Here is a 27,765-nt window from a genome sequence, read left to right on the forward strand (position 1 = left end):
TATTGTTTTCAGTTACTTAGATATGGATTCTCCTTGTACATGATTGTCCGACCTCTTAAACATTTGTTTTGTCCTCTTTTTAGAACAGTTCGGTTGGATAGTTTTTTTGTGCTTTTAACAGATTTCCTTGATGTTCTGAAAGCACTAAATAAGAACCATCACAGGCCATGTCCTGCTGTTTAACTGTGGTATGAACGAATGCTTTGACCTCCAGTAATTCTCTCTCTCTCTCTCTCTCTCTCTCTCTCTCTCTCTCTCTCTCTCTCTCTCTCTCTCTCTCTCTCTCTCTCTCTCTCTCTCTCTCTCTCTCTCTCTCTCTCTCTCTCTCTCTCTCTCTCTCTCACACTCACACACACACACACACGGGACACAAAATAAAGCTCTGTGCTGAAGGTCTCACTCCTGGGTTGAAAGCCCTGGAGAGGGGTGTACGCTCACCTGGTACGGGGGTTGGGAATACCAAGGCGAGAATAACAAATTCTGTTTGTTATCTTCTATACACAAGTGGGGTTAGGACATTAGGTTATACTTTCCGACAACAGCAAATAAAGTAGATAAATCGATTGCCAAATTGGAGGAGATAATGTCAATATTCACAACATGATATTGGCTTTGCCCAAATACATATTCTGTTTTGCCAAAGTAAATTAGACTTTGGTAAAAATGCATGCAATGCCTTTTCCATACACACAATACCTAGTTCCAGAGCATGTTGTCACACTGGGGGTTCAGCCAGCTCCGGTTGTGCCTGGCAGAGTGGTTGCTATCGATTACCAGGTTAAGATGGGTGGTGGAGAAGCGTAACCTGTGTCTACAGAACTAGAACTAATCATCTTTTCAAGTGTATGTATACTGCTACTGATACTGGTACAAAATGTGGTCCATACTTCTCAAGAGATGGTTGGGCGGCCTGTAGCGTAGTGGTTAAGGTAAATGACTGGGACACACAAGGTCGATGGTTCTAATCCCGGTGTAGCCACAATAAGATCCGCACAGCCCTTGAGCGAGGCCCTTAACTCTGCATTGCTCCAGGGTAGGATTGTCTCCTGCTAAGTCTAATCAACTGTACGTCTGCCAAATGCCAATAATGTAATGTAAAGGGTTGTCAGAGCTGGAAGTATGGATGTAAGCACCTCCCCCAGAATCAGGACAGATTTCCACATTTCCTCCTGAAAGGCTCTCTCTTTGCTTTCCCTGTCTACTGTCTTCAACTCTCAGCATATCAAGAGCCTACAATTGCACTACAATTCATGCAGTCTCCCTCAATACATCACATTCATGGCATTTGGCAAAAGCTCTCATCCAGACCGATGTACAGTTGATTAGACTAAGCAGGAGACAATCCTACCCTGGAGCAACGCAGAGTTAAAGGCCTCGCTCAAGGGCTGTGCGGATCTTATTGTGGCAACACCGGGGATCGAACCGCCAACCTTGCGGGACCCAGTCATGTACCTTAACCACTACGCTACAGGTCGCCAGTGGTTACGGTACATGACATATGCTCATCAGCCTGAGCATATGTGAGAGGGATCAAGAGAAGCTTGAGGAGTTAATTGGCTTTGTTGTGTATGTTGCTGGTGGGTGCCTGGTTTACTTGGAGAACGGAGAGGAGGGAGGCTGAAACTCAACTCAACTGCTTCTGCTTCCCGTGCCTCTCTCAAGCAAGCTTGCAGGGATTGCGAGAGAACAGTGTCAAGAATAGCTGCTACTGAGTATCTCTCTAGTGAACAAGTCTCTGGTCCTTATCCTGTCACCTCAAGGGGCTGTGCTTGGAGACCAGGCTAAATTTGTTTCCTTTGTAGGCAAGCGCAGAATGAAACACAGACACCTCTGCTAAAAGGAACACTGCAGTGTTTATCTACACTAAATGCATCGCTTTAAATTGTTAATTGTTTACAGTAATCATTGGACAGCGGCGATGCACAGAGCTGTGACTGAATGTATCATTGTATAACCATCTTGCCAAAGAGGAAATCGTCTGGTAATAGGATATTTTTATCAACATGAAAATACGTATGTACAGTAGATCAGACCTTTGAGCCACCTGTTAAGAAAAGATAAGTCCTTCAAACCCCTGACCTAATTTTTTTTTTGTCGTAGTTGCAGCAGCACCCTGATATTGAAATAAAAATATTCATCATGATACAGCATTACAGTAGTTATGGAATTATGAGATTCTGGCTTCTGTAAATGTGCATGGTCTCACAAGACTTAAGTGGAAATATACAATATTTACTCAGGGACTTTATCTACTGACACCTGCTGGTCAATAGCGTTATTGCTTAATTCCTTTTTCCATCAAATGACGTCAAACATGCTGAAGGCTTTTCAGAAGAATCATTTACGAGAATAACCGCGTCACTGTTTTGTATATTTTCTTACCGCTAGAGGGAGAGCTCAAACCGCCACAGAACAAACGCACTCTCTAAAGCTCTACCAAGAACACAAAACAAACAAACATAAAACGTGAATTTGAAATAAAACAACTGGTGAGATTATATAGACCTGTTTGAAACATTTTGTATATCTTTTTCTTACCAAGTGGGGTTTGGGGAAAAAGCTTTGATACATATCTGATTGCGCAATGTTAATTTGCCTTCGAGCTATGTGATTGGGCGTAACCTCGACCTACATTACGTTGTCCACTGACGTAGGAATAATGACAATGTAATTTCAGACAGGTTACAACAGGAAATTGATAGCAAATAAAAGGTGAGTAATACGTTTGAGTAGAACGCGTTGTTACTTCGTGTTCTATTGAAATATGTAACACATCATTTGCTCTCAAAATTCCTGTGGCAACCGGTCAGGTTACATTGTCATTATTTCTACGTCAGTGGACAATGTAAGTAGGCTCGTTGAAAAGTATTTACTGGACAATGACTTTCAGGTAAATTTTATAGTGATTTCGGACTCCATTCAAAACCATTCGTTTTGAGTCGCGTGGACGCATGTCCCCTGCCCCCTAATGACACTTATTATGTATTGCATGTGCAACGAAGATAAATTGGATTTAAAGGCTTTTTTGTTGTTGTTGTTGTAGAAACACGAAATTAAATCAATTGACAATTTTGCACTTTATTAGGTATTTATTCGACTTTTCTTTTTGTAGTTATAGGTCTTCTGCTGCAGTAAAAAAAAAAAGGTTGGAATTTTTATTGCGCCTTTATCTGAAGCGCTGTACAATTGATGCTTCTCATTCACCCATTCACACACACTCACACATCAATGGCAATTGGCTGCCATGCAACGCACCAACCAGCTCATCAGGAGCATTTGGGCGTTAGGTGTCTTGCTCAGGGACACTTCAACACACCCAGGGCGGGATCAAACCGGCAACCCTCCGACTGCCAGACGACTGTTCTTACCACCTGAGACAATGCTGTAGCCTATCCACTTAGAGGTTTGACATGTTGTACAGTACTGTGCAGAAGTCTTAGGCACCCTAGACTTTATTATATATATGTTTATTTTTGTGTGTGTGTTAGTATAAAAGAAGATATTTGAGATTTCTCTAAATATTAATTTTCCAATAGACTTAATCTTACAGAGACATTTTACTGTAAGCAATTTACTACTTTTTACATAATAACTTGATCAAGGCTATCTGAGATGAGAAGTAAGGAGCCAACCAAAGTCTGCAGAAGAACTGTGGCAAGTACGTTTATTTAGGACCTTTCATTGAATTATTTTTGAAAGAATCTCTTCTGTACAGTTCTGTATGTTATGCAGGTGCCTAAGACTTCCGCACAGTACTGTATGTTCAGAGATGCTCTTCTGCATACCACCGTCCTGTCAGATTCGACCAGTCTGGCCCTTCTCCTCTGACCTCTCTCATTAACAAGGCACACTGGATGTTTTTTTTTTTTTTTTACGCCATTCGCTGCAAACTTTAGAAACGGCTGTGCATGAAGGAGATCAGCAGTTTCTGAGATACTCAAACCACCCTGTCTGACACCAACAATCATTTCTCAGTCAAAGTCACTTAGATCACATTTCTTCCCCATTCTGACATTTGGTCTGAACAACAGCCGAACCTTTTGACCACATCTGCATGCTTTTGTGCATGAATTGCTGCTACATGTTTGGGCTGATTAAATATTTGCATTAGCAAGCTGGTGTACAGGTCTACCTAATAAATTGCTCACTGAGCATATGTATGTATTTAACATGTTCATTGTGAACTTCACAGTGCAGCAGTAAGTGTTGGTTGGCTCGAGATGGACCGATCCATAACTGTCCCAATTGTCTCACAGACTGTAAATGCAGGTGATAAAAGTAATGGTGAGAAACTGGGGGAGGTTTGCAGACTCAAACATTTTTGTTTATTAGAAAAAGGTAATAAAGTCTAAATATTTATATTATGCTCCATAAATCAGTGAATCATTACTCAACAGAAAACAACATAATCAGCGTTTTTAACTCGCATGTTCTACCGACATGTATACCTAGGTTCAATCATGGCACACATTGTTTCTGGCTAGTAATAATTCATTGCAAGGAGCAATATTGTTGGTGGTCATTTGCTTGTTCAATGTTGGTTTGCTGCCCTGCACCTGCATAAGCTACTGGATATGTCGATAATATTTATGGTTATTCGATTTATGAGCCAAGCACATTTCCCTGCGGCATTACTAACAGAATACTTTGGTCAGGGAACTACACAAAGCTTAAGATTTAATTACCAGGAGGAACAAAATATGAATTGCTTTAATACACACTTTGCTGCATAAAAGGATGTAATGTAAAATAGTGTAACACTGGAGTGTGTGCTAAATGCATGTAGGTTAAAAAGGAAACTTTTACACACGGGAAAAAGGCAATGGTTGGGGGAAAAAACTGTCTTGATGGGATTGCGTTTCCACTTTCCAAACCCGACCCACTTGTACTGGAACATGGAAGACTTCTAAATGAACTACAGGGGCATATTATATGCATTACATGCTATTTGGCTGACAGTTTTATCCAAAGTGACATACAGTTGATTAGACTAAGCAGGAGCCCGCCCCCCGCCCCCGCCCCCCCCCCGGAGCAATGCAGGGTTAAGGGCCTTGTTCAAGGGCCCAACATCTGTGCGGATCTTATTGTGGCTACACCGGGATTAGAACCACCGGCCTTGCGTGTCCCAGTCCTGTACCCAAACTACTCTCTGCCATCCTTTCACACCAATAGCATTTTTAAGTACGCATTGGCACAACCCTATCATTCGAGCAGCGTTCAGACAAACCGCCTGCTCTCCTCGGTTTCTCATCACACCACACTGAAAGAGTCCAGGGAACACACCTGATATTCAGCTCTGCACACAGACCTGCGAGTGCCAGATGGACCAGCAGGGGTCACTGGTGCGCAATGCGAGGCGATGTTTTCACCATATATAATGAGGTACTGTATAATTTAATTTGTTGCAATGTGCTGTTATGTACATATAGAAATTATAATAAGCATCGAATAACATTTCTATGAGATCCATCTATTAGTCAGATAGTATTGACTTAATAGTTATTGGTCATGAGAATAAATTAAGCTCTCCAGAGCTAATCAAGGTAAAGTTTGCAGAAGTGGAGGCAGCCTGAAGCGTCCTGGCTAAGATGTTTGACTGGGACCTGCACGGCAGGTGGTTCAATCCCTGGTGTAGCTACAATACGATTTCTGCAGCTGTTGGGCCCTTGATCAAGGCCCTGAACCCCAAATTGCTCCAGGGGGGATTGGCCCCTGCTTAGTCTAATCAGCTGTAGCTAGATATGCAGTATATTTTAGATCCTCTCCACCACCGTGTCCCATACATGAGTATCTCGTCTTGCTGAAGAGCTGCCTTAACGACTAAATGAAGTGAATTACAGTACTGTGCAAAAGTCTTAGGCACCCAAGACTTTATTATTTCTTTTTTTGTTGTGTGTTAGTATAAAAGAACACATTTGAGATTTCCAAATATTCATTTTCCAAAAGGTTAAATTTGGCAGAGACATTTTTGGATTAAATTTGAATTACTGTAAGCAAGGGACTACTTTTTGCATAAAAACTTGATCAAGGGTGTCTGAGATCAGAAGTAAGTAGGCAACCAAAGTCTGCAGAAGAACTATGCAGAAGTTCTCCAACATGCTTGGAACAACCTCTGCTGATTGTCTTATAGAACTGCAGGACAGCGTTGGCCATCTCAGAGAAGTGATGCACTTTTAATGCCGAAGGCCAGGCACAGAAAATATTGATTTGATTCAGTTTTTAACTATTCTGCCAAATTACTAAAATGTCATGTAAAATGTATTATTATTTAGGACCTTTCATTTAATAATTTTTTAAAGAATGTTATCTGTACAGAATGTTATACAGGTGCCTAAGACTTTTGCACAATACTGTATGTTTAAACTTTCTGCTACCACACTAGAATGAAAGCAACCTCAATCCACAGATAAAAAGGATCAGGGCCAAAAATGGCTTAAAAATAATTCTCAGCGCAGGGGCTGATATCCCACACAACAGCCATGAACATGGCTCTGATAGCCGTGCGGCGTAGTATTGACGTACACAAACATACTCGTGGAATATTTTTGACTGTATTGTTAAATTGTGTGTGTTAACAGGTCAGAACAGATGTGCCTGCAATGAAGACATAAGCACACGTACAGACACAGACACAGACACAGACACAGACACAGACACACACACAGACACACACACAGACACACACACAGACACACACACACACACACACACACACAGCAAACAGCCAGTGTGGCATGATCTGTGGCTAAGCTGCTCTTGTCCTCTGAGAGAATAAATCGTGTGTAAATCTCCTGCTTAGAAAAAGCATCCAGGACAACTTAACCCTGCGGGGCGGGAGAAAGGGGCGGGGCCAGCGGGAGGAAGAGGCGGGGCATGGATAACAGCCAGGGGAAGCAGTGGAAGAGCATAGGAATAATTCAAATACTATTTATTTTCATTTTTAAAGTATAATTTTACAGTGTGCTGGGTTTGTACAGTGCTCTAAGGCAGATCAAGGGATTTTATCATCCATGCATTTTTCACAAAAAAAAAAAAAAGCTGTAGAATATTTAAAACAAACAAAAGTCTGAAGGCAATCATCTGATCCAATTAACAGTAAGAAAAAAACAAAACAAAAAAAACAAAACAAAAAGAAAAAGGGAAGGGGAAAATGATAAGACCTTACAGGCTAAAACATCGAGGCATTTCTGTCCCCTGACGGAAGAATGTGAGGGAGATCGCCTGCAGTGCATTGTGGGTAGGGAGCGGGGAACAGTCTCTGTACAAAGCCCTGGACGTGGAAGCTACGCGCCCCTGGGGCTCCCAGACGGCCGCGCCAGCTCACCCTCCTCTTCTCCCAGAATGCTTTGCTCCGGGCAGTAGAATCCTCAGGCTTCCACATCGCGGAAAGGGAAAACCACGTCTATATAGGCCACTGGTTTTTCGTTTGGCATACTTGTTCCGGCTAATCCTCGGCAAATCCACGGTATTTTTTTTTTTTTTGTATTGTTTTTTTTTTCCTTTCAAACGACGTCTTCAGCACACTGTGTAAGTCTCCGCTTTCCCCTGGATCTGCTGCTCCTTGTTTTCGATAATCCGTTACGTTTATTTTGTTTCTTTACGTGCACAAAGTATTTACAATGTACCATAAATAAAATATGAGACAGTTGCAGTGTGAAGATTCCATTTTCTTTATTCTTGCTAAGGGGCGCAATGCTCTTTTTTTAACGTTATATTTCTGTGCACAAAATAACCTCACAAAGTGAAAGTTCACATTGCGACTGGAGCTCCAGAATTGGTCACACCATGGCCAAAAGAGGGTGAAGAACTCTGTACAGTCAATATCCTCTTTAAAAATAACACAAGGACAAAAATGTTCCTCTTAAATCAAATTCTACTTCGAGAAATTCAGCAAAATAATTTCTATAAAATAAACCGGCAAAATATTTAAATATAATATGGTGAGCTGATTCGTATCTTTTGCAAGGGGTATTTGGTATTTCAGACAAAAATTCCAGGAGGAAAAAAAAAACAAAAAACAAACACATTCAAGTTACCAATTAAATACAGTATTTACCCATTTTCCTTTAAATCCTAAAGAATGATGCTGTACTTAGCAAGACCTTTAACAGTTGCAACATGACTAACCAGCAGTTATTTTATGATACAACCCTGCTTTTATATTTGACTAATCCCGCAGAATGAAGAGTGCTAAACCCGTGCCTGCCCCGCGTGGAGACCGCAGGCCGACACGCGGTAACAGAGCGGTGTTCCAGCGGTCGTCTCGCGGCTCGTCTGCCCACGGGAGCAGAGCGCGCGCGCACACCCAGTCCGGTCCGCTATGCCCCCGGCGCCTGCGCATAGCAAAAGTGTTGCATATATCACTTCTCACTCTCCAAAATATCCTCATCCCGGAAAACTGTCCCACCGAAACAGACTGCCCGAACGCCAAACACGAGGAATATGTGCACAACTGAAAAGCTACTTGTCATGTCGGTTTCTAATGTCGCAAATGCTGTGCTGAGAGAAAACTGAAAGATGAAAAAAATCTACAACGCCCCCACGGCAAAAAAAAAGCTGTGAATTGAGCTGTGGTCGTGTTATGATCATATATCTGGGCTACACTAGTCTGGCGTGAAGCCGTGCTAAATGTTTCAGCGTACAAACTAGAGCTTCAAAATGGCTGAATTAATACCAGTGTGAGAAAGGCAATGAGAGGTCGAGAACAATGTAACATCATCACTTTCCACATCAATCAAATGTCAGAACGTTAACCCAGCTATTTCCAATACCCCCCGCCCCCCCCCCGCCCCCCCCCCCCCCCAACACACACACACACACACGCGCAGAAAAAAAAAAAAACAACTCCAGGTGGAAAGTTCAAGTGGCACGGTTTGTGGTTTGAGTGCTCGACACGGGCAACGTTATAACCCTCCCAAGGAGCTGAACAAAGCCAAACACGCCAAACCCCACGGCTGCTCACGGACCATAAAGCAAAACAGGGTATCTTTCCTTTTTCTTAAATATTAAGGTTTCCACCCCTCCCCTCCCCTCCCCCCCCTCCCCTCCCTCTGTCCTTTTGTTTTCGGAAAGCGGCGCTGGGCGAGTGGTGGCGCTGACGGGGGGCGAGCGGGGGAGACGGTGAGTGACCACGCACACCTGCGCCGTTCGGGCAGGGGCGTGGAGCCCGCTTCAGAACAGCGTACCGGGGGGGGGGGGGGGGTGTCAGCGCACCGCAGGGGCAGGCAGTGACTAGACTCTCCACTCTGCGTTAAATACAAAGTGGAACTATGAACAGGAGGGCCCGCAGAGAGGCACAGAGCTGTAAGGCCAGGTCTCGCACTCATGGGTCAAGTGTCTCAGTGGGGCGCCTCGGAGGTGTGGAGGAGGAAGAGGAGGAGGAGGAGGAGGAGGAGCACAGGGGCGAGGCGCGTCACTCCTTCGGCTGGGCGGGCGCCACCTCCTCAGTGCCCTCCCAGTTCTCTTGTGCTCGTTGGCCCGGGCGCGGGGGGTTGTTCATGTGTTGTGCTGCGGGGCCCGTGTACGGCTGCCCGTGCGGGTGGTTATTCTGCTGGAGAGGGAGGGAGAGGGAGAGGGGAAGAGAGGGAGGGAGAGGGAGAGGGGAAGGGGGAGAGGGAGAGGGAGGGGGAGAGGGAGAGGGGAAGGGGGAGAGGGAGAGAGGGAGGGAGGGGGAGAGAGGGAGGGAGGGGGAGAGAGGGAGAGAGGGAGGGAGGGGGGGAGAGAGGGAGAGAGGGAGGGAGGGGGGGAGAGAGGGAGAGGGAGAGGGAGAGGGAGAGAGAGAGAGGGAGGGAGAGAGAGACGGAGAGGGAGGGAGAGACGGAGAGGGAGGAAGAGAGACGGAGAGGGAGAGAGAGAGAGGGAGAGAGAAGGAGGGAGAGAGGGAGAGGGAGAGGGAGAGAGAGAGGGAGAGGGGGAGGGAGAGAGAGGGAGAGAGAGAGAGGGAGAGGGGGAGGGAGAGAGAGAGGGAGAGGGAGAGAGAGAGGGAGAGGGAGGGAGAGAGACGGAGAGGGAGGGAGGGAGAGGGAGAGAGAGAGGGAGAGAGAAGGAGGGAGAGAGGGAGAGAGAGGGGGAGAGAGGGAGAGAGGGAGAGGGATGGAGAGAGAGAGGGAGATAGAGAGAAGGAGAGAGAGGGGGGGAGAGAGAGAGAGAGAGGGAGGGAGGGAGAGAGAGAGAGGGAGGGAGGGGGAGAGAGAGGGAGAGAGAGCCATGAACACAGGACTCAATAATGCACATACACTACTCAATAATGCACATATAGGGGTTAAGAGTCAATACTGCTCATATATGACTTCATAGTGCGGACACACACACACACACACACACACACACACACACACACACACACACACACACACACACACACACGCACACGCACACGCACACGCACACGCACACGCACACACGCACACACGCACACGCGTCGACAATGCACTCACACGAGTCGACAGGGCACTTACAGGAGTGACACAGCTCCCTGTGAGAGACAGGGTCTGAAGTCTGGGGGTTACCTGCTGAAACTGTGTGGCTGGGGGGTGGGGGTAGAGACTTGTGTCTTCGGGGGGAGACGAGTCTTGGTCCTCAGGAGCTTCCTGGTCATCAGGCTCCTGGGACACAGAGCAGAACACGTTAGCCCCCCCCGAGTCCGTCACAACGCTGTGGGGCACATCTACACATCCTGCTCTTCCTATACGAGAACGCCCAATCTGATCTCCACAACATCCTATACGAGAACGCCCAATCTGATCTCCACAACATCCTATACGAGAACGCCCAATCTGATCTCCACAACATCCTGTACGAGAACGCCCAATCTGATCTGATTTGGGTCAAATGAGTGACCCAAACAGCATATGCATTTCATTACAGAAAGGAAAAACATTGACGTAAAAGAAAACGGGGGAGTTCATGATACCTGCAGTACATTTGACCAGCAAGTGGGAGACAGACAGACAGACACAGACACATACTGACTGCACTGTCCATCTGCAATTCAGGTGACTAGTTTTGGGCTGTCATAAGGTGTACATATGATCAGGTCACTACATGTGACCTTTGCCAGATAGCGAGGAAAGTACATAAAATATCAACAAGACAAATGCTGTCCATCGCATTCAGATAACCACAAGACAGCGTCAAAATGGAAAACGGCGTTCTTAAAACGCATGTAAAAAAAGATGAGACCAACTGAGACTGTAGATGGCTGTAAATATGTTGAAGAAACATGCAGGACTGGGCTAGGCTCTGTAGACGCTGGCAGTACAGTGTTAAAGGTGGACTGCAGCACATGGGTAGACTACGATGCTACTACTGTCGTCCAATGTCCAGGCAACCATTCTGGGCTGAGACATTGCGACAAAACTTAAAAAAAAAGATGTATGAATGGTTATGAAAATGTTTTTAACCCAAATGAAGGTTGATGATATTATTCTACATGTGAAAACAATGACCAGTGCCAGAAAGAATAAAATAAATGTGCGACCATTTTCCCACAAAAATTATGCCATTCTCAATGTGTGAGATAATGGGACAAAAATACAATTGAACAGAAGGAGCCCATTTTGTTTTTTTTAATAAATTACAGCACAGCTTCGGATCAAATCAGCTTAAATGCTCAGGAATCATCCCAGTCCTCTGAAGTTCCATCAGACATGAACTAACCTGTTCCACTCTACCATTAACACTGTTCTCCAACCACAAACGTGAAATATTTCAGGAAACGGGGCATAAATTCATATAATATAATAAATATTCTCAAAGACTATAGCCAAGGCTTAGAGTTTTCGATGGCTGTCCAAATGGGAATCTGTCTGGGGGCTACAGGGGGCACAGGGACAGTGATGTGTGAGGGGGAGACCCTGCTTGGGCTGAACACAAAGAGATGAAAGTGCAGAGTTAGTCACAGCTATGCCATGCCCTGTGAACACGGGAGAATGTGGAGATGGCAAACAGAGGAGACTGTTCTCCAGGGACACATCTTACAGTGCGACAGAGGAGACTGTTCTCCAGGGACACATCTTACAGTGCGACAGAGGAGACTGTTCTCCAGGGACACATCTTACAGTGCGACAGAGGAGACTGTTCCCCAGGGACACATCTTACAGTGCGATAGAGGACTGTTCCCCAGGGACACATCTTACAGTGCGACAGAGGACTGTTCCCCAGGGACACATCTTACAGTGCGACAGAGGAGACTGTTCCCCAGGGACACATCTTACAGTGCGACAGAGGACTGTTCCCCAGGGACACATCTTACAGTGCGACAGAGGAGACTGTTCTCCAGGGACACATCTTACAGTGCGACAGAGGACTGTTCCCCAGGGACACATCTTACAGTGCGACAGAGGAGACTGTTCTCCAGGGACACATCTTACAGTGCGACAGAGGAAACTGTTCTCCAGGGACACATCTTACAGTGCGACAGAGGAGACTGTTCTCCAGGGACACATCTTACAGTGCGACAGAGGACTGTTCCCCAGGGACACATCTTACAGTGCGACAGAGGAGACTGTTCTCCAGGGACACATCTTACAGTGCGACAGAGGAAACTGTTCTCCAGGGACACATCTTACAGTGCGACAGAGGAGACTGTTCTCCAGGGACACATCTTACAGTGCGACAGAGGACTGTTCCCCAGGGACACATCTTACAGTGCGACAGAGGAGACTGTTCTCCAGGGACACATCTTACAGTGCGACAGAGGAGACTGTTCTCCAGGGACACATCTTACAGTGCGACAGAGGAGACGATGCTCCTGGGACACAGGTCTTACAGTGTGCTTCTGCGGTCCTGTCCCTTCCCCGGGCAAAAGCCGCTGTGGCGAGGACGATTTCCGCGTGGCGTCTTCCTCTGACGCCGCCTCGTGCTTCGTTAAGTGACACTATTTTTGAAACGGCAGTTAATATTAAAGCATATAAACAAGTGTCAATCAACGATGCAAGTTCTGGAGTGCAGTACTTTTTTCTTTTTTTTCTCTTTCAGTTACTTTTTGAGTCTGCCATCGAATACCAATTAATCAGCTTGCAAACACAGCATATTCATACAGTATTTTTAATTGACCGTCTGCCTATCCAGCAAATGAAAAAAGCAGGCAGTCGATAAAAATCAAGGGAAATTATATACAAACAAGACAGAACAGCTTTCTAGAAGCTTGATGTACAAGCAATTTGTCAATGTTAAAATAAATTAACGTAATCATTCATTTCAAAGGGGGGCTTAAAAGCAGCCAAAAAATTATGTATTGAAATAAATGTATCGAAAACTCAAAGCCCTACCTATAGTAAATGAAGGTAATTTAAAGTCTGCTTGAACACTATCTAGAAAAAATAAGGAGAATCTACAAACTGAGAGCATCACATTAGAGTAACAGGAAGTGTTCCAATTACTTCAAAAAGGTAAGTATTCCGACAAAAAAAGCAAATGCTTTTTTAAAATCATAAATCAACAGATTAAATCTAATTTCATATGTCTGCGACCTTAAAGAGTCATTTCACATTTAAAACACATTTTCAGTTATCCATAGCCATAAATGTGAGTAAATTAAGACCATTGAGATACAGAATGCCAGTGGTGCATGTTCTCTTGCATCACAGTTAAGGGTTTCTAGATGTATAAACTAATACGAAGTGATGGACAGCTCTTAATTATAAATATGCACAAATACAGGCACATCGAATCAAATAGAAACAGGGATGCCATCTCTTTAAATTAATATGGACAATCAATTTAGTGTTTTTAAATCATTTAAAAAGAAAATACTTTCCACTTTATCAAAAGGAAAGCAAAACAAAAAAATCTTTTACCAGAAAAAAAAAGAAGAAAAAAATCAATAGCAGCACAGAAGAACATAATTGAAGTCAAATTTCTACGCAAACGCTGCAGTCGCTGAAATTCCTCCAGCTTTCCGTCTCTCAGACTATGACATCACAAAACCAACATGGAAGGCGCTAGCGTGGCGTGGCAGGTCGCTGGTGTAAAGTGTGTGTGGCTATGTGGTGAAGTGCCTGGCTAGCGGTTAGCGGTTGGCTATGTGGTGAAGTGCCTGGCTAGCGGTTAGCGGTTGGCTATGTGGTGAAGTGCCCGGCTAGCGGTTAGCGGTCAGCGGGGAGAGTACCTCCTCAGGACACAGCTCGCAGGCCTTGGCCAGGGTCATGCGGGCGCTGTGCGAGCGCTCCAGGAAGTAGCCGTTGGAGGTCTCGTTGCTCTGCACCGGGGGCGACCAGTTGTTGTAGGTGTACTGGGGGTTCCCCGTGTAGGGCCGGCGCTCCAGCTCGTCCCCCAGCCACTCCACCGCCCAGGTCCACTTCCTCTTCAGGTCCCCGTTACTCTGTCGAAACACACAGGGCGCCGTGAACCGCCTGCGTGCCGCGCCGGGGGAAAACAGGGCACCGCGCCGGGGGAAAACAAGGCGCCGCGCGCCCGTCTCGCATTGGCCACGGTACCTGCAGGATCTGGTAGGCCACGGAGCAGTTGCTGAAGAGCGCCACCATGCACTTTATGCACTGGTACGCCCGCTTCTGATAGTGGTTTTTGGAGCGCTGGATGGTGTCGAACAGCCCGTCCCGGTCGTCCGGGATGCCCTTCAGCACATTGTGGATCCTGGAAAGAGGCGGGCATTTAAATTAGCGTTTGCCGTTTCTTTGGCTCATGCTTACATGCAGAGATGGGCATTTAAATAAGCGTTAGCGGGTTTGTGTCTCAGTGTGGGTCATGCTCACAGGAAGAGGTGGGTATTTAAATTAGCGTTAGCGGGTCTGTGGCTCATGCTCACTGGCAGAGGTGGGTATTTAAATTAGCGTTAGCGGGTCTGTGGCTCATGCTCACAGGCAGAGGTGGGTATTTAAATAAGCGTTAGCGGGTTTGTGTCTCAGTGTGGCTCATGCTTACAGGCAGAGGTGGGCATTTAAATTAGCGTTAGCGGGTCTGTGTCTCATGCTCACAGGCAGAGGTGGGTATTTAAATGAGCGGGTGTGTGTCCCAGGTGCAGGATGCCGGGCTCACCTGTGGGTCTGCCAGGAGTCCTCGATGAGCAGAATCTGCAGCAGCAGGTCGAGGTACGGCCGCAGCTCGTACGTGTACGAGTACGCCACCTGGGAATCAGGAGCCAGACCACGATCAGCGCACATTCACCCAGCTCTTCTTTACATTACTGACCGTCACTAGATCACAGCACGTCTTTTACAGGACTGTAACCCACCCAGTACAGGTCTTATACAGGGCTGTGCCCCACAGACTGAGGTCAGAACAGGTCTTATACAGGGCTGTACCCCACACAGACTGAGGTCAGAACAGGTCTTATACAGGGCTGTACCCCACACAGACTGAGGTCAGAGCAGGTCAGAGCAGGGCTGTGCCCCACAGACTGAGGTCAGAGCAGGTCTTATACAGGGCTGTGCCCCACAGACTGAGGTCAGAGCAGGTCATATACAGGGCTGTGCCCCACAGACTGAGGTCAGACCAGGTCTTATACAGGGCTGTGCCCCACAGACTGAGGTCAGACCAGGTCTTATACAGGGCTGTGCCCCACAGACTGAGGGCAGAGCAGGTCATATACAGGGCTGTGCCCCACAGACTGAGGTCAGAGCAGGTCTTATACAGGGCTGTGCCCCACAGACTGAGGTCAGAGCAGGTCATATACAGGGCTGTGCCCCACAGACTGAGGTCAGAGCAGGTCATATACAGGGCTGTGCCCCACAGACTGAGGTCAGAGCAGGTCTTATACAGGGCTGTGCCCCACAGACTGAGGTCAGAGCAGGTCATATACAGGGCTGTGCCCCACAGACTGAGGTCAGGGCAGGTCTTATACAGGGCTGTGCCCCACAGACTGAGGTCAGGGCAGGTCATATACAGGGCTGTGCCCCACAGACTGAGGTCAGGGCAGGTCTTACACAGGGCTGTGCCCCACAGACTGAGGTCAGGGCAGGTCTTATACAGGGCTGTGCCTCACACAGACTGAGGTCAGAGCAGGTGACACACAGGGCCGTGCCCCACAGACTGAGGTCAGAGCAGGTCTTATACAGGGCTGTACCCCACAGACTGAGGTCAGAGCAGGTCTTATACAGGGCTGTACCGCACACAGACTGAGGTCAGAGCAGGTGACACACAGGGCCGTGCCCCTCCAGGGAGAGGGGCTAGCGGGCGGCTGACCTGCCAGAGGAGCTCGCTGAGCACGGTGGAGGAGAACTGCGGGTTCTCCCAGCAGCTGAAGCGCAGCAGCTTGACGGTCTCCTCCGAGCTGCTGCAGTCCTCGATGATCTTCTTCACGTAGCTGGTGCGCACGAACAGGATCTCCGCCACCAGCTGCTGCAGGGGCACGATGGGCTGCGGCAGGTTGGAGTCGCCGTACGGGTTCGGAAGAGGCGGATTACCTGCGGGGAGACGAGGGACCAATCAGAGGGGCCGCTGCACTTTGACAAATCGTCGCAACGTCCCGCGTACGGGACGGATGGGTCTGCACTGTAGAGTCGTTTACTGTTCTCGTCCATCTGACATGCCCTCAGCCCCAGGCCACGCCCGCACGGCGTGCGTACGGGGACGGCCGATTGGTCAGTCACTGGGTCCTGAGCAAGGATGAAGGTCTTCATTGGGCAGCGGGCAGCTTTCATGGAGGGAACTCGCACTTTGGTGTCGGGGCAACGCATCTACACTTTCTCACAGCGAACGTCACCACCGAAGACAAACCCTTGAACGCAAAAGACGAAAAAAAAGAGCAAGGACTCACCGTTAATCGAAGACTGCATGCGCGATGATACATCGCAACAGCGCACCAGCTGAGAGACCACAGCGTACAGCTTGCCCAGCTCAGCATACTGGTACTTGATTGGGGGCCCGGGGCCCTCGTCCAGGGCCACCAGCATGAACGTGGCCGGCACACTCAGCTTCAGCAGCTGGGTCTTCTCCGGCACGCCTGGAGCACAGGGAGGCCCAGTTTAGATTACATTACACTGCAGCTCACGCTGTTAGCCAAGGCGACTTACAGTTGATTAGACTCGGGAGGTAAGAATGGTTGTCTGGCAGTCAGAAGGTTGCCGGTTCGATCCCCCAAAGTCAAAGTGTTCCTGAGCAAGACACCTAACCCCCAAGTCCATTTACCATTTTGACAAAGCAGGGGCCAATGCCCCTGTGGAGTAATGTGTGGTTAAGAGGCTCAACGGTTGGACTGATCTTATAGGGTTTGAACCACCATCAACCGTCTGGGTCCCAGTCAAGCGCTCAAGCAGTCAAGTGAGTGGTCCTCACTCCTGGTCCTGGAGAGCCGCAGGGTGTGCTGGCTTTTGTTGTTACTCAGCACTTCATTGATCAATTAAAGCAGTCAATTACACAGTTAACTTGCCTGGTTTGAATTGGGTCTGAATTGGTCGCTGATATGAAAATGGGGAAATAATAAAAAAATTTAAAAAAGACCCAGCACACCCTGCAGCTCTCCAGGACCAGGAGTGAGGACCAGGGCACTCGCCTGTAGGCTGCCCAGGTCGGGCTCCCTCCCGGCGGGAGGAGCAGCGTGGGGCTGCGTGCCGGTGCTCACCCAGATTGGCGTACATGACGAAGAGGTTGAAGTACTGCTGCAGGTGCCGGCCGTGCTCGGACACCTCCCTCCGCAGCAGGTTCAGCACCGCCCTCAGCAGGTGGTCACTCAGGCTCAGATTGTCACAGGCCTGCCACAGGAGAAAAGGGTTACAATCACACTGGTTGTGTGTGGGCCATTCAAATCACACTTTTTTTATTTTACAGGTGATTATAATCAAACTCGCTGTATGCGGAAGATTAAAATGACACGGGTTGTGTGCAGATGATTAAAATCACACTGGTTTATGGATTGTTGAAATCACACAGCTGTGTGCGGAAAATTACATTCACACCGGCTGTGTGCGGGTGATTAAAATCACACCAGCTATGTGCGGGTGATTAAAATCACACCGGCTGTGTGAGGGTGATTAAAATCACACCGGCTGTGTGAGGGTGATTAAAATCACACCGGCTGTGTGCGGGTGATTAAAATCACACTGGTTGTGTGCGGGTGATTAAAATCACACTGGTTGTGTGCGGGTGATTAAAATCACACTGGTTGTGTGCGGGTGATTAAAATCACACTGGTTGTGTGCGGGTGATTAAAATCACAGCAGCTATGTGCGGGTGATTAAAATCACACTGGCTGTGTGCGGGTGATTCGGGGGGCGCACCTGAGTGGACGGTCCCGGAGAGGCGGCGGGCGAAGGGCAGGGCCCGTCCTGCAGGGAGAAGTGCGCGATGAAGACGATGAGCTTGGCGAAGGCCCCGCGCACCTCCGCGCTGGGGCACTCCAGCAGGTACTCGGAGAAGCGGTTGGTGTAGGCGAACAGGACGTTGTGTGCAAACCAGTAGCGTACATTCTTGCTGTGGCGAAGCAGGATGCACAGGGCGTCATACCTGCAGGGGGAAAACGGAGCGTTTTTGCACCGGGCGCGTAGCTGACCACACAGCCGACTGGAGAGAGCAGAACCCCGCGGTACTCACCAGTCACTGGCGGGGCCACGCACCAGTTTCTTTGTGTGGAATCCTGTGCTAAACAGGAATCTAGCAGCAAGCTGTATACTAATCATAGCTATTTCTTCTGCTTCCGGCAAAAGATGATCTTGTCCTAATTGAACCAGAAATAGGCAGAATTTAATGAAGGGTGAAGTTTTTGAGATGCAGACCATGAGAAGAAAACACAGATCGCAGTACTTCTGCGAAGGGGACCATTACTGCAGTGACCTTCTCGCTGTGGTGCAAGATGTAGAGAACGAGAACGCAATATGAGCTAGTACTTAATCAGATTAAAAATATGCCAAGGACATGCCGTTTCACAACAATTAAGACTATGATGATGATACATTTTCCCCACGATGGGAATATGCACAACAATACTGAACTGCACGCACGCACATGGACACGCACACGCACACACTCTCAACTTCCTTAATAACACACTGGTGCATATTAAGCTCCAGTGCAGGGGCAGATGCAGATTTCCAGCAGCACAGATCTAGCCTGTGATGCTGTTCGGTTCCCTATCCCCCCTCTCTCCACTGAGGACGAGGCAGAACAGGTCTAGCATGCAGATCGAAATGGGAAAGAACCAAAGCCTACTGCAGTAGGAAAATAATGCAAGTGATAACTAAGAAAGTACAACAGCTCTACCAGCGTGTAAGACACTTACCCCATGCTTATACAGACATTCTAAGGAAAGCAGACATGAGTAACAGCTTCACGAGCCAGCTCACTTCATCTATTAAACCAGCTAGTGGGTGAACACAGACGCACAGAAACCTCCATCAGATGCGCCACCCTGGAAATCCCACCCCCCTCCCCCTCCCTCTCCCTCTCATTTTAAATGATGATTCATATGCAATATCGTATGGAAGAATAACATCTCTGCCAACAAATCAGTTCAGCATAATGCCTTTCGTCGATATATCCTGGCCCAATGGGTGGCCCCACCTCTTCTACTGACGTTAACTGACCACACTGACCCAATAAAATTACTCAGAAATATCTAAACATTCTGTCGAGCAGGGGTTTCCAGCCCTGCTCCAGGAGGGCTGCAGGGTCTACAGCTTGTCCTTGGAACGCAAACAGATTAAATAAAGTGCTCTATTGCGGTTACCGCACCACACATCTTCTTGAGCCTGAGGTTCAGAATTTTCAGGTGAAAAAATGAGCCTCAAAGATCAGGGTGACTGAGAACCCCTGACTCAATAGACTGCATCCACTTCTGCTCGATAAGGTAAGCATTTACAACCTGCCTAATGCACTGGTGACAAACAAAACTCAACCCAGGGTAATATCGCGCAAAAAGGCGTAAAAGCAAAAAAAAATCAGCGGCGCAAGACCAAAAAAATAAAAATTAAAAACCCCCCCCCAAAATAACCATGTTATGGAAGCGCCCCGGCAGGTATGAGAATGCGTACCTGGAGGGGGGTTTAAATAGACACTGTTACAGGTCAGGAGTTTCTTAATAAACTGGAAATATTCCAGGCTGTACTGCATGCGGCTGTGCATGAACTGGACGTTCTGCTTGCGCACGCTGCACTCGATGGCGGCCGGCATCTTGACCGGGCGCAGCTTGCCGGCGAGCGCCAGCTCGGAGATGTACTTGACCAGCTCGCCGTCCCTGTCCGTGGCGTCCATGCGCTCGTAGAAGAGGATGTAGGCGTTCCACCAGCGCTTCTGCCGGCGGTAGGACATGCGCTTCATCATGTGGTCGAACACCTCGCCCATGTACTCGCCGCCGAAGCACTGGTTCTTCATCTCCTCGTCGTCGTCCATCTTGCACTCGGTCACGTCGCCGTCGTCGAACTTGTACCAGCGGTTGCGCTCCCCGTCGCCGCCGTCGCGCTGGACGATGTAGGAGTAGTAGTGGCCGCCGCTGGCCTGGCCACTGTGCACCAGCACGCCCGCCAGCCGGTACTTGGAGCTGCCGGGGGCGTCGGCGGCGGGGGCCTCCGTGGGCGCGTCCGTCTGGATCACCTGGCTCTCCGGGCTGACGTCGTCGCCCTCCAGCTTGGCCACGCCCGCCACCGTGTACGGCTCCATGTCCAGCTCGCGCGGGAACTCGAAGTAGTCGTTGAACTTGATGGCGCACTCGCGCTCCCAGTCGTAGTCGAAGCGCTTGAGCTGGATGGCCAGGACGGGCGGCAGCTTCTTGATCAGGAGCCGCTTCACGGTGTCCACCTGCGGGGAACACGGCATCCGTTACACGCAAGGGACCCGGGAAACTGGACAACACGGCTCGCCTACGATTCTGAAACAAAATGGAGGTCATTTCAAGCAAGAGGTAATGGAACTTGCATCAAACTCATGTACCTTTTTGTTGCACTTCTCACAGTGGTAGGCATTGGCGCCCTCCAGGAGGTCTCCCTTCACGTACTGCTCCATCGAGTCCAGGAGGTTCTGATGGTTCCTAATATCTACATTCAGCGTCGTGAAGGACTCCTCACACTCATACCTAAAAGACACAATTTCACGTCATGGCCACTGACGCCACGGAGACGCAGGTGAACACACTGGAGACCGTCCTCTAACCCGTTCCTTACCGATGAGGGCAGCCCTGGCAGATCTTCTGGTCGGCGAACGAGCCCCCGAGCACCTTGCTGAGCATGGCGGGGTGGCCCAGGGCCTTCAGGGCCTCGTCCAGGCTGTCCACCAGGGAGTTGAAGAACTCCAGAGCGTCGTGCTGCTCCCGCAGGTTCACCGGCTCGCCCCACAACCTGCGCAGGGAGACATCACGTCACGTCACGTCACGTCACGTCACGTCACGTCACGTCACGTCACGTCACGTCACGTCACATCAAATCACATCACATCACATCACATCACATCACATCACATCACATCACATCACATCACATCACATGCCATCTGGCTGACGCTTTTATCCAAAGCGACCTACAGTTGATTAGACTAAGCAGGAGACAATCCTCCCCTGGAGCAATGCAGGGTCAAGGGCCTTGCTCAAGGGCCCAACGGCTGTGCGGATCTTATTGTGGCCACACCGGGATTAAAACCACCGACCTTGCCCGTGTCCCAGTCATTTACCTTAACAACCACTCTTGCTACAGACCACCCAAGACCCCCAACTCTCTTTAGAGACCACAGCCCACAGCACCGAGAGGCGGTTTAACATGACTTGGGGGGGGGGGGGGGTTAGAGCACTGGGTTTTAAGCCCCAGCATGAAGGAAACGATGACGGAACTTACCGGAACTGCTTCCAGAACCCGCGGGGCACGTAGTACTGCAGCCGGGAGGCGGCCAGGTGTCCGAAGATGACCTGCAGGTGGCGCAGCACCCCGATGTTGTACTCCTTCCTGTCCTCCGATTTGGTGAGGGAGGACTTGTCCTCGAACTGAGGGTGATAGCTGAACACCTCGTCCCGAGGATCCACGTTGCTCTGTTTGGGGGAAAAGGCCACCGCACTTAACTTTCCGCCCAACACCACATACATGACAATCAAACCAGGCAGGGACACACTTTCTCCCATAGAGTAAGAAGATGATCAGATCAGTGCCCTCAACTCTAGGCTGAGCCTACTATGCTAGGCCTAAATGACTTGCCAGTCACTGAATCCTGAGTGTGATGTGTTCTTCCTTAGCAAAATGTTCTCCTTTAACAAAAGGGGCAAAACGGACACAAGGCAAGGATGCCCTACACCAAGGGTGGGCAACCCTGGTCCTGGAGAGCCTCAGGGTGCGCTGGCTTTTGTTGTTACTCAGTACTTAGTCGCTCAATGATAGCAGTTGATTACACAGTTAACTCATATCACCTTGTTTCTTGGGTCTGAATCGGTTGCTTATTTTAAGGGGAAAACAAAAGCCAGCGGCACCCTGCGGCTCTCCAGGACCAGGGCTGCCGCCCCCTGGTCCCGGGCATCCTTGCCTGGTGGAGGGTCCGTTTTGGCCCCTTCTGCTAAAGGAGAACACGGACGCGGCCGCGCACGCACCTCGTTGTCCTGCTTCTCGTCCCCGGACATGTCGTCGTCCACGTCGCTGCCCGTGCCCTCGATGGCCAGGATGCCGTTGCGGATGGGCGGGATCATGTACAGCTGCTGGATGACCGAGTTCATGTAGCAGGTGGCCCCCGCGTTCTTCAGGCCCACGAAGCCCTTCGTGGGCCGCGGCCCGACGGGCGGCAAGTACTCCCACTCCGTGAGCGCCTCGCAACCTGCGACCGAGCGGGAGAACCGGTCACGACACTGAGAGACAGTACAGCACATAGAGACCGGGCAGCAATGCCCGTCAGTAAATCTGTCATGAGACTGACCGACAGTACAGCACGTACAGACCGGGCAGCAATGCCCGTCAGTAAATCTGTCACGAGGCTGACCGACACTACAGCGCGTAGAGACCGTCAGTAAATCTGTCACGAGGCTGACCGACACTACAGCAAGTAGAGACCGTCAGTAAATCTGTCACGAGGCTGACCGACACTACAGCAAGTAGAGACCGTCAGTAAATCTGTCACGAGGCTGACCGACACTACAGCACGTAGAGACCGCCAGTAAATCTGTCACGACACTGAGAGACAGTACAGCACGTAGAGACCGGGCAGCAATGCCCATCAGTAAATCTGTCATGAGACTGACCGACACTACAGCACGTAGAGACCGTCAGTAAATCTGTCACGAGGCTGACCGACACTACAGCACGTAGAGACCGTCAGTAAATCTGTCACGAGGCTGACCAAAAGCACAGCATGTAGGGACCTTTCAACGACACCTGTCAGTAAATCCGTCACAGGACTGACCTACAACACAGCACGTAGAGGCCGTCAGTAAATCTGTCACGAGACTGACCTACAGCACGGCAACAACACCATCGCGAGTGGATCCACCAGCAGCAGCACCGACGATGGACTCCGGTGGAGTCACACGGGGGTAAGGGGCTCACAGGCCGCGCATACCTAAGTAGTACATGTCGGTGAGCGTGTCGACGATCTGCTTGAGGTTCCTGACGCAGCCCACGGCCAGCGCCACCAGCAGCTCGAAGCCGGCGTTGATGGTGGCGGGGGTGCCGCACACCGGGATGGCCTGCTCCCCCGGGAACTCCCCGCTCTTCATGTACTGCAGGTACACGTTGGAGGCCGGGAAGATGAAGTCGTCTATCAGCTCCTGGAGAGGGAGGGAAAAAAGCATCAATTCTGAGGCAGTCTATTATTTGCATTATCCATCTCCACTGAAGGGCTCACAAAGCTAGCAGTTTCAGGATGCATTTTACACAGCTGGCGACATGACTCAGGGGGCGACATGGCTCAGTCGTCTGGCAGTCGGAGGAGTGCCGGTTCGATCCCCCGCCCGGGCTGTGTCGAAGTGTCCCTGAGCAAGACACCTAATGCTCCTGACGAGCTGGTCGGGGCCTTGCATGGCAGCCAATCGCCGTCAGTGTGTGAGTGTCGGTATGAATGGGTGAATGGAGAAGCATCAATTGTACAGCGCTTTGGAGAAAGGCGCTATATAAATGCCTGCCATTTACCATTTACAGCTGGCAACTTAGTGATTCAGGTCAAGTAGCCCACTCGAGCATCTCCAAGAAATGCACTATGTCACACTTTGGATTTCATTTGTTAGCAATCCTACAACCGAAATGCTCCAGCACACAGGAGCTCAGTGTGTTCATTACATTACACGTTATTTAATTGACACTTTTATCCAAAGCGGCTTACTATTGATTAGACGAAGCAGGGGACAATCCCCCCTGGAGCAATGTGGGGTCAAGGGCCTTGCTCAAGGGCCCAACAACGCTGCAGATGTTATTGTGGCTACAATGGGGACTGAACCACCAACCTTGCGGGTCCCAGTTATGTACCCCAAGCACTGCACCACGTGCCGCCCTACCGGCTGCTCACCTTGATGAGGTTGGCACCGCCCTTTTCACAGCCGATGCAGTACTTCTTCTCGGGGGTCTGGAAGGCCAGGAGCTCCTTCGTGACGCCCAGGTGCCCCTCGAGAATGGTCTCCTCCACGCCAGTCTCGCCCGTCCTCTTCACCTCATCCTGACAAGGGACACGGGGACGTTAAAGAGTCGAAATAAAACCCGCTGGAGCTCCTTCACCGCAGCGGGCAGCGCCGCTCGGGAGGACAGATCACAGCCCAGCGGGCTGATGGAGTGGAGACGCGACTCTGCCTACCCTGATCCTCTTCAGCCAGTCGATCTCGTTGTTGAGGAGAACCTCGGCGTTGGGCAGGTTGATGTTGCTGTTGTACGCGTAGTTCAGCAAGTGCCTCAACAAGGTGAAGTAGTCCCCAGCGTGCTTGGCCCTCTCCTTAGCAGTGCTCTGGGGGGGGGGGGGGGGCACAAAGAAAAGATGTCTTCTACACCAATTTCGCGATGACCGTTGCACCCACACGGAATGGAAAAATGCAACCATTAGCATTTAGCAAATCATACTAGAATCTGCAGAGGTAACATCGTGTTACATTATGGTTATTTAGCTGATGCTTTTTCAACAAAGCGACTTGACAATTGATTAGACTAAGCAGGGGCCACTCCCCCCCTAGAGCAATGTGGGATTAACAGCCTTGTTCAAGGGCCCAACAGCTGCGCAGATCTTATTGTGGCTACACCAGGCTTGAACCACCAACCTTCTGGGTCCCAGCTAAGCACCTTAGCCACTAGGCTACAGGCTATCCTCCCAATACTCCCAGTACGTATAAGATACAGGAATATCTTGCAAGCTGAGATACTTACACCTAAAACGGTGAAGAGCAAGGTGATGAAGAAGAGGAGGGGTCGGTGTCCCATGCAGCACCTGGTGGCCATGAGGAAGAACTGCTCCTGAGCCATCTGCCGAACAGACCTGTCACCGAACACAAACACCACGCCGCTTTTTAATTCACCTTTTCCCAATTAATTTCTTCACTTGGTTTTTCAGTTTTTTTTTTTTAAGGGTTTCTGGGTATGTGCCCAGTGTGACAATGCGTGAACCACCGACCGCACACTGTAATCCAGGCAGGAAATGTACACATCTGATGATTTATAATTTTCATTCATTTATTTAAACTCGGAGGCACGTTGAGAGCAGGTGCCCTTCCTTTGAAAGTGCGCCGAACGTACACATAAATACAACAATCATTTGAACGGAAAATAAGTAGTAATAATAAAAACGATATAAATAAAGAATCTTAATGAACGTTAATCTGAACGAATACAGGCGCGGGAACTGACTTGCTCTGGCAGTGCAGCAGCAGGTCGATGATGAAGGTCTGCCAGGCCTTCTCCTTGCTGAGCGTGTCCAGGGCGGTGGGGATGAGGGCGAAGCAGAGGGTCATGACCTCCAGCGCCTCGCAGCACACCTGTTCGTCCTCCGCGTCCGGCTCGTTCCCCGCGTTCGTCTGCGCGGCAACAGCGTTTAAGACGTTAAATCTTTTCTTACGGTTACGGGCGGCACGATGTACCAACCGGTCTTTCTTGACCCTTTCAGTCCCAAGCCCAGTAAGAAGTGGCTCCAGCCAAGTCCCAAGAGAAAAATTGAGAGAATTTTGCAGTGTTTTAAATCGGGGCTCAAAACTAGAGTACAGCAGTCATTCTGATTGGTTGAAGAGGTAGAAGGTCAATTGGGATTACACAGTAGTTATGTTTGCGAGCCATATGGCACTTATGGGACTGAAAGGGTCAAGATGATAAGAATAAAGTTTTTTGGTCTTTTTCTTTGTTTTTGACATCACTGATATCAGTTGGGTGCTGTGAAGACAGCCAACCAGCAGTTGGGCCTCGTCTCTTCCAAGCAATAGAAAAACCAAATCACATGATCGCATGGAAGCTGGACGACCTTGCTGCTGATTGGCCATATTATCAACACACAATTGATATCACGGATATTTTTTTTTTAAATCCTGGAAGCATTTCACGTGGCCTCCAACGTCTGGTTATTCAGGACCGCATCAGGAATGATTAAAGTGGAAAACATACACCACATATTAATGATGATATTACACATTATATAACATTATAATTATTCTATAAATGATGACATATCACCAAACCTGCGAGAGACAGGACAACACTGATATGTACCGGGGCTTGCGGCGTCCCAGAGCCAGGTCGAGGATGAAAACTACCTTCTCGTATATCTTGCTGATCTCCTCGTTGGAGCTGAAGACCAGCTGCACCGTGCCGCACCCGGACGCCCAGACGATCTTCTGCACCGCGCGGATCACGCAGATGTCCGGGATGTACTTCGACGCCTGGAAGAAGTTCTGAAAAGCACGGAAGGGACACCCGTTTAGCGGTGGAAAGAGTCAACGTTCACAGCAGTCATTTGACAGACTGATGATCGAAACGTACGAGAACCCTGCAACCATATGTTAACTAAAACACACGAAACGTTAAGGGGACAAATTCCATTCTTAAAGTGACCTCTTCGTAAAAACATTCAAACACTCCACATCCCGGCCTCTGAGATAAGCAACGTTCAGCAGCTTCACAAGTGAACGTTAAGGTGCACTCAAACCCTGGACTGAAAAGGTAGAAGTTTCCTGTGGAATCGTTTCATATCTCTTTTCAAAATCTGTGATTGACACGAATTCACATGTGTTCTGATAAAATAATGACTGAATAATAGCACAATCAATGGATGTTGTTCGTAATTCTATTAGGACACATGCAAGAAAAGCGGAATGAAACAGCAGGATTAGCCGGATAAAATAAGATACAAATAGTGTTTTGGCACTTTGGTCAAAGCAATTCTTCTGCCTCAGAGGCAAATGATATTAAACACTCTCGGAGTGATTTCCGTTTCAGTTTACTCTCGTCGAGCAAGCTTGCGAGAGCATGACGTCTCGTTCTTGACTTTCACTCAAATTAAGCGCTCTTTCTTTGAATTGCTACAAACAGCTTGGCGAAGATCACGATCAATGGTCAGAGACCGAAGGATGAATTAAACAAAAAGGAGCATAATTTGTTCGGGTGATCACCCATTATAATAAAAAAACCCCCAAAAAACCTAGCATTTCTGCATTCTGTCTACAATCAATTTATTACTGCGTTTTGGCTCTTTTTCCCGCGTTAACATGAGCACTATGAACAACAGGTTTGGGACACACCAGCGCCCCTGATCGTGGAGTAGTAGTCACGGCCTGTAGCATAGTGGTTTAGGTAAACGACTGGGTAATCCCCGGTGTGGCCACAATAAGATCCGCACAGCCGTTGGGCCCTTGAGCAAGGCCCTTAAACCCTGCATTGCTCCAGGGGAGGATTGTCTCCTGCTTAGTCTAATCAACTGTACGTTGCTCTGGATAAGAGCGTCTGCCAAATGCCA

The 27,765-nt window shown here is 48.9% G+C and overlaps 1 protein-coding gene across 14 annotated transcripts in view; it reads right to left on the reverse strand.

Annotated features, from left to right (window-relative positions):
- Positions 1–8,811: 8,811 nt before the first annotated feature.
- Positions 8,812–27,765, reverse strand: part of LOC133116226 (probable ubiquitin carboxyl-terminal hydrolase FAF-X) — a 57,901-nt gene continuing 38,947 nt past the window's right edge. For 7 of the 14 annotated variants that reach the window (XM_061225581.1, XM_061225589.1, XM_061225588.1 and 4 more), the window contains 22 exons: positions 26,567–26,704; positions 25,674–25,840; positions 25,197–25,305; positions 24,637–24,783; positions 24,355–24,501; positions 23,413–23,620; positions 22,454–22,674; positions 21,714–21,904; positions 21,051–21,224; positions 20,821–20,962; positions 19,926–20,688; positions 18,490–18,613; positions 18,177–18,402; positions 17,522–17,651; positions 16,718–16,903; positions 16,144–16,364; positions 14,998–15,086; positions 14,439–14,595; positions 14,111–14,323; positions 12,770–12,877; positions 10,509–10,604; positions 8,812–9,550 (listed from right to left, as the gene is read on the reverse strand). In XM_061225581.1, coding sequence (XP_061081565.1) covers positions 9,413–9,550; positions 10,509–10,604; positions 12,770–12,877; positions 14,111–14,323; positions 14,439–14,595; positions 14,998–15,086; positions 16,144–16,364; positions 16,718–16,903; positions 17,522–17,651; positions 18,177–18,402; positions 18,490–18,613; positions 19,926–20,688; positions 20,821–20,962; positions 21,051–21,224; positions 21,714–21,904; positions 22,454–22,674; positions 23,413–23,620; positions 24,355–24,501; positions 24,637–24,783; positions 25,197–25,305; positions 25,674–25,840; positions 26,567–26,704 — 4,095 coding nt within the window. In that variant the 3' untranslated portion in view covers positions 8,812–9,412. The remainder of the gene's footprint in view (positions 9,551–10,508; positions 10,605–12,769; positions 12,878–14,110; positions 14,324–14,438; positions 14,596–14,997; positions 15,087–16,143; positions 16,365–16,717; positions 16,904–17,521; positions 17,652–18,176; positions 18,403–18,489; positions 18,614–19,925; positions 20,689–20,820; positions 20,963–21,050; positions 21,225–21,713; positions 21,905–22,453; positions 22,675–23,412; positions 23,621–24,354; positions 24,502–24,636; positions 24,784–25,196; positions 25,306–25,673; positions 25,841–26,566; positions 26,705–27,765) is intronic. The other 7 variants (XM_061225593.1, XM_061225587.1, XM_061225582.1 and 4 more) reach the window with 3 other exon arrangements.

The sequence above is a fragment of the Conger conger genome, chromosome 17 (assembly GCF_963514075.1).
Source record: "Conger conger chromosome 17, fConCon1.1, whole genome shotgun sequence".
Taxonomy (NCBI): domain Eukaryota; kingdom Metazoa; phylum Chordata; class Actinopteri; order Anguilliformes; family Congridae; genus Conger; species Conger conger.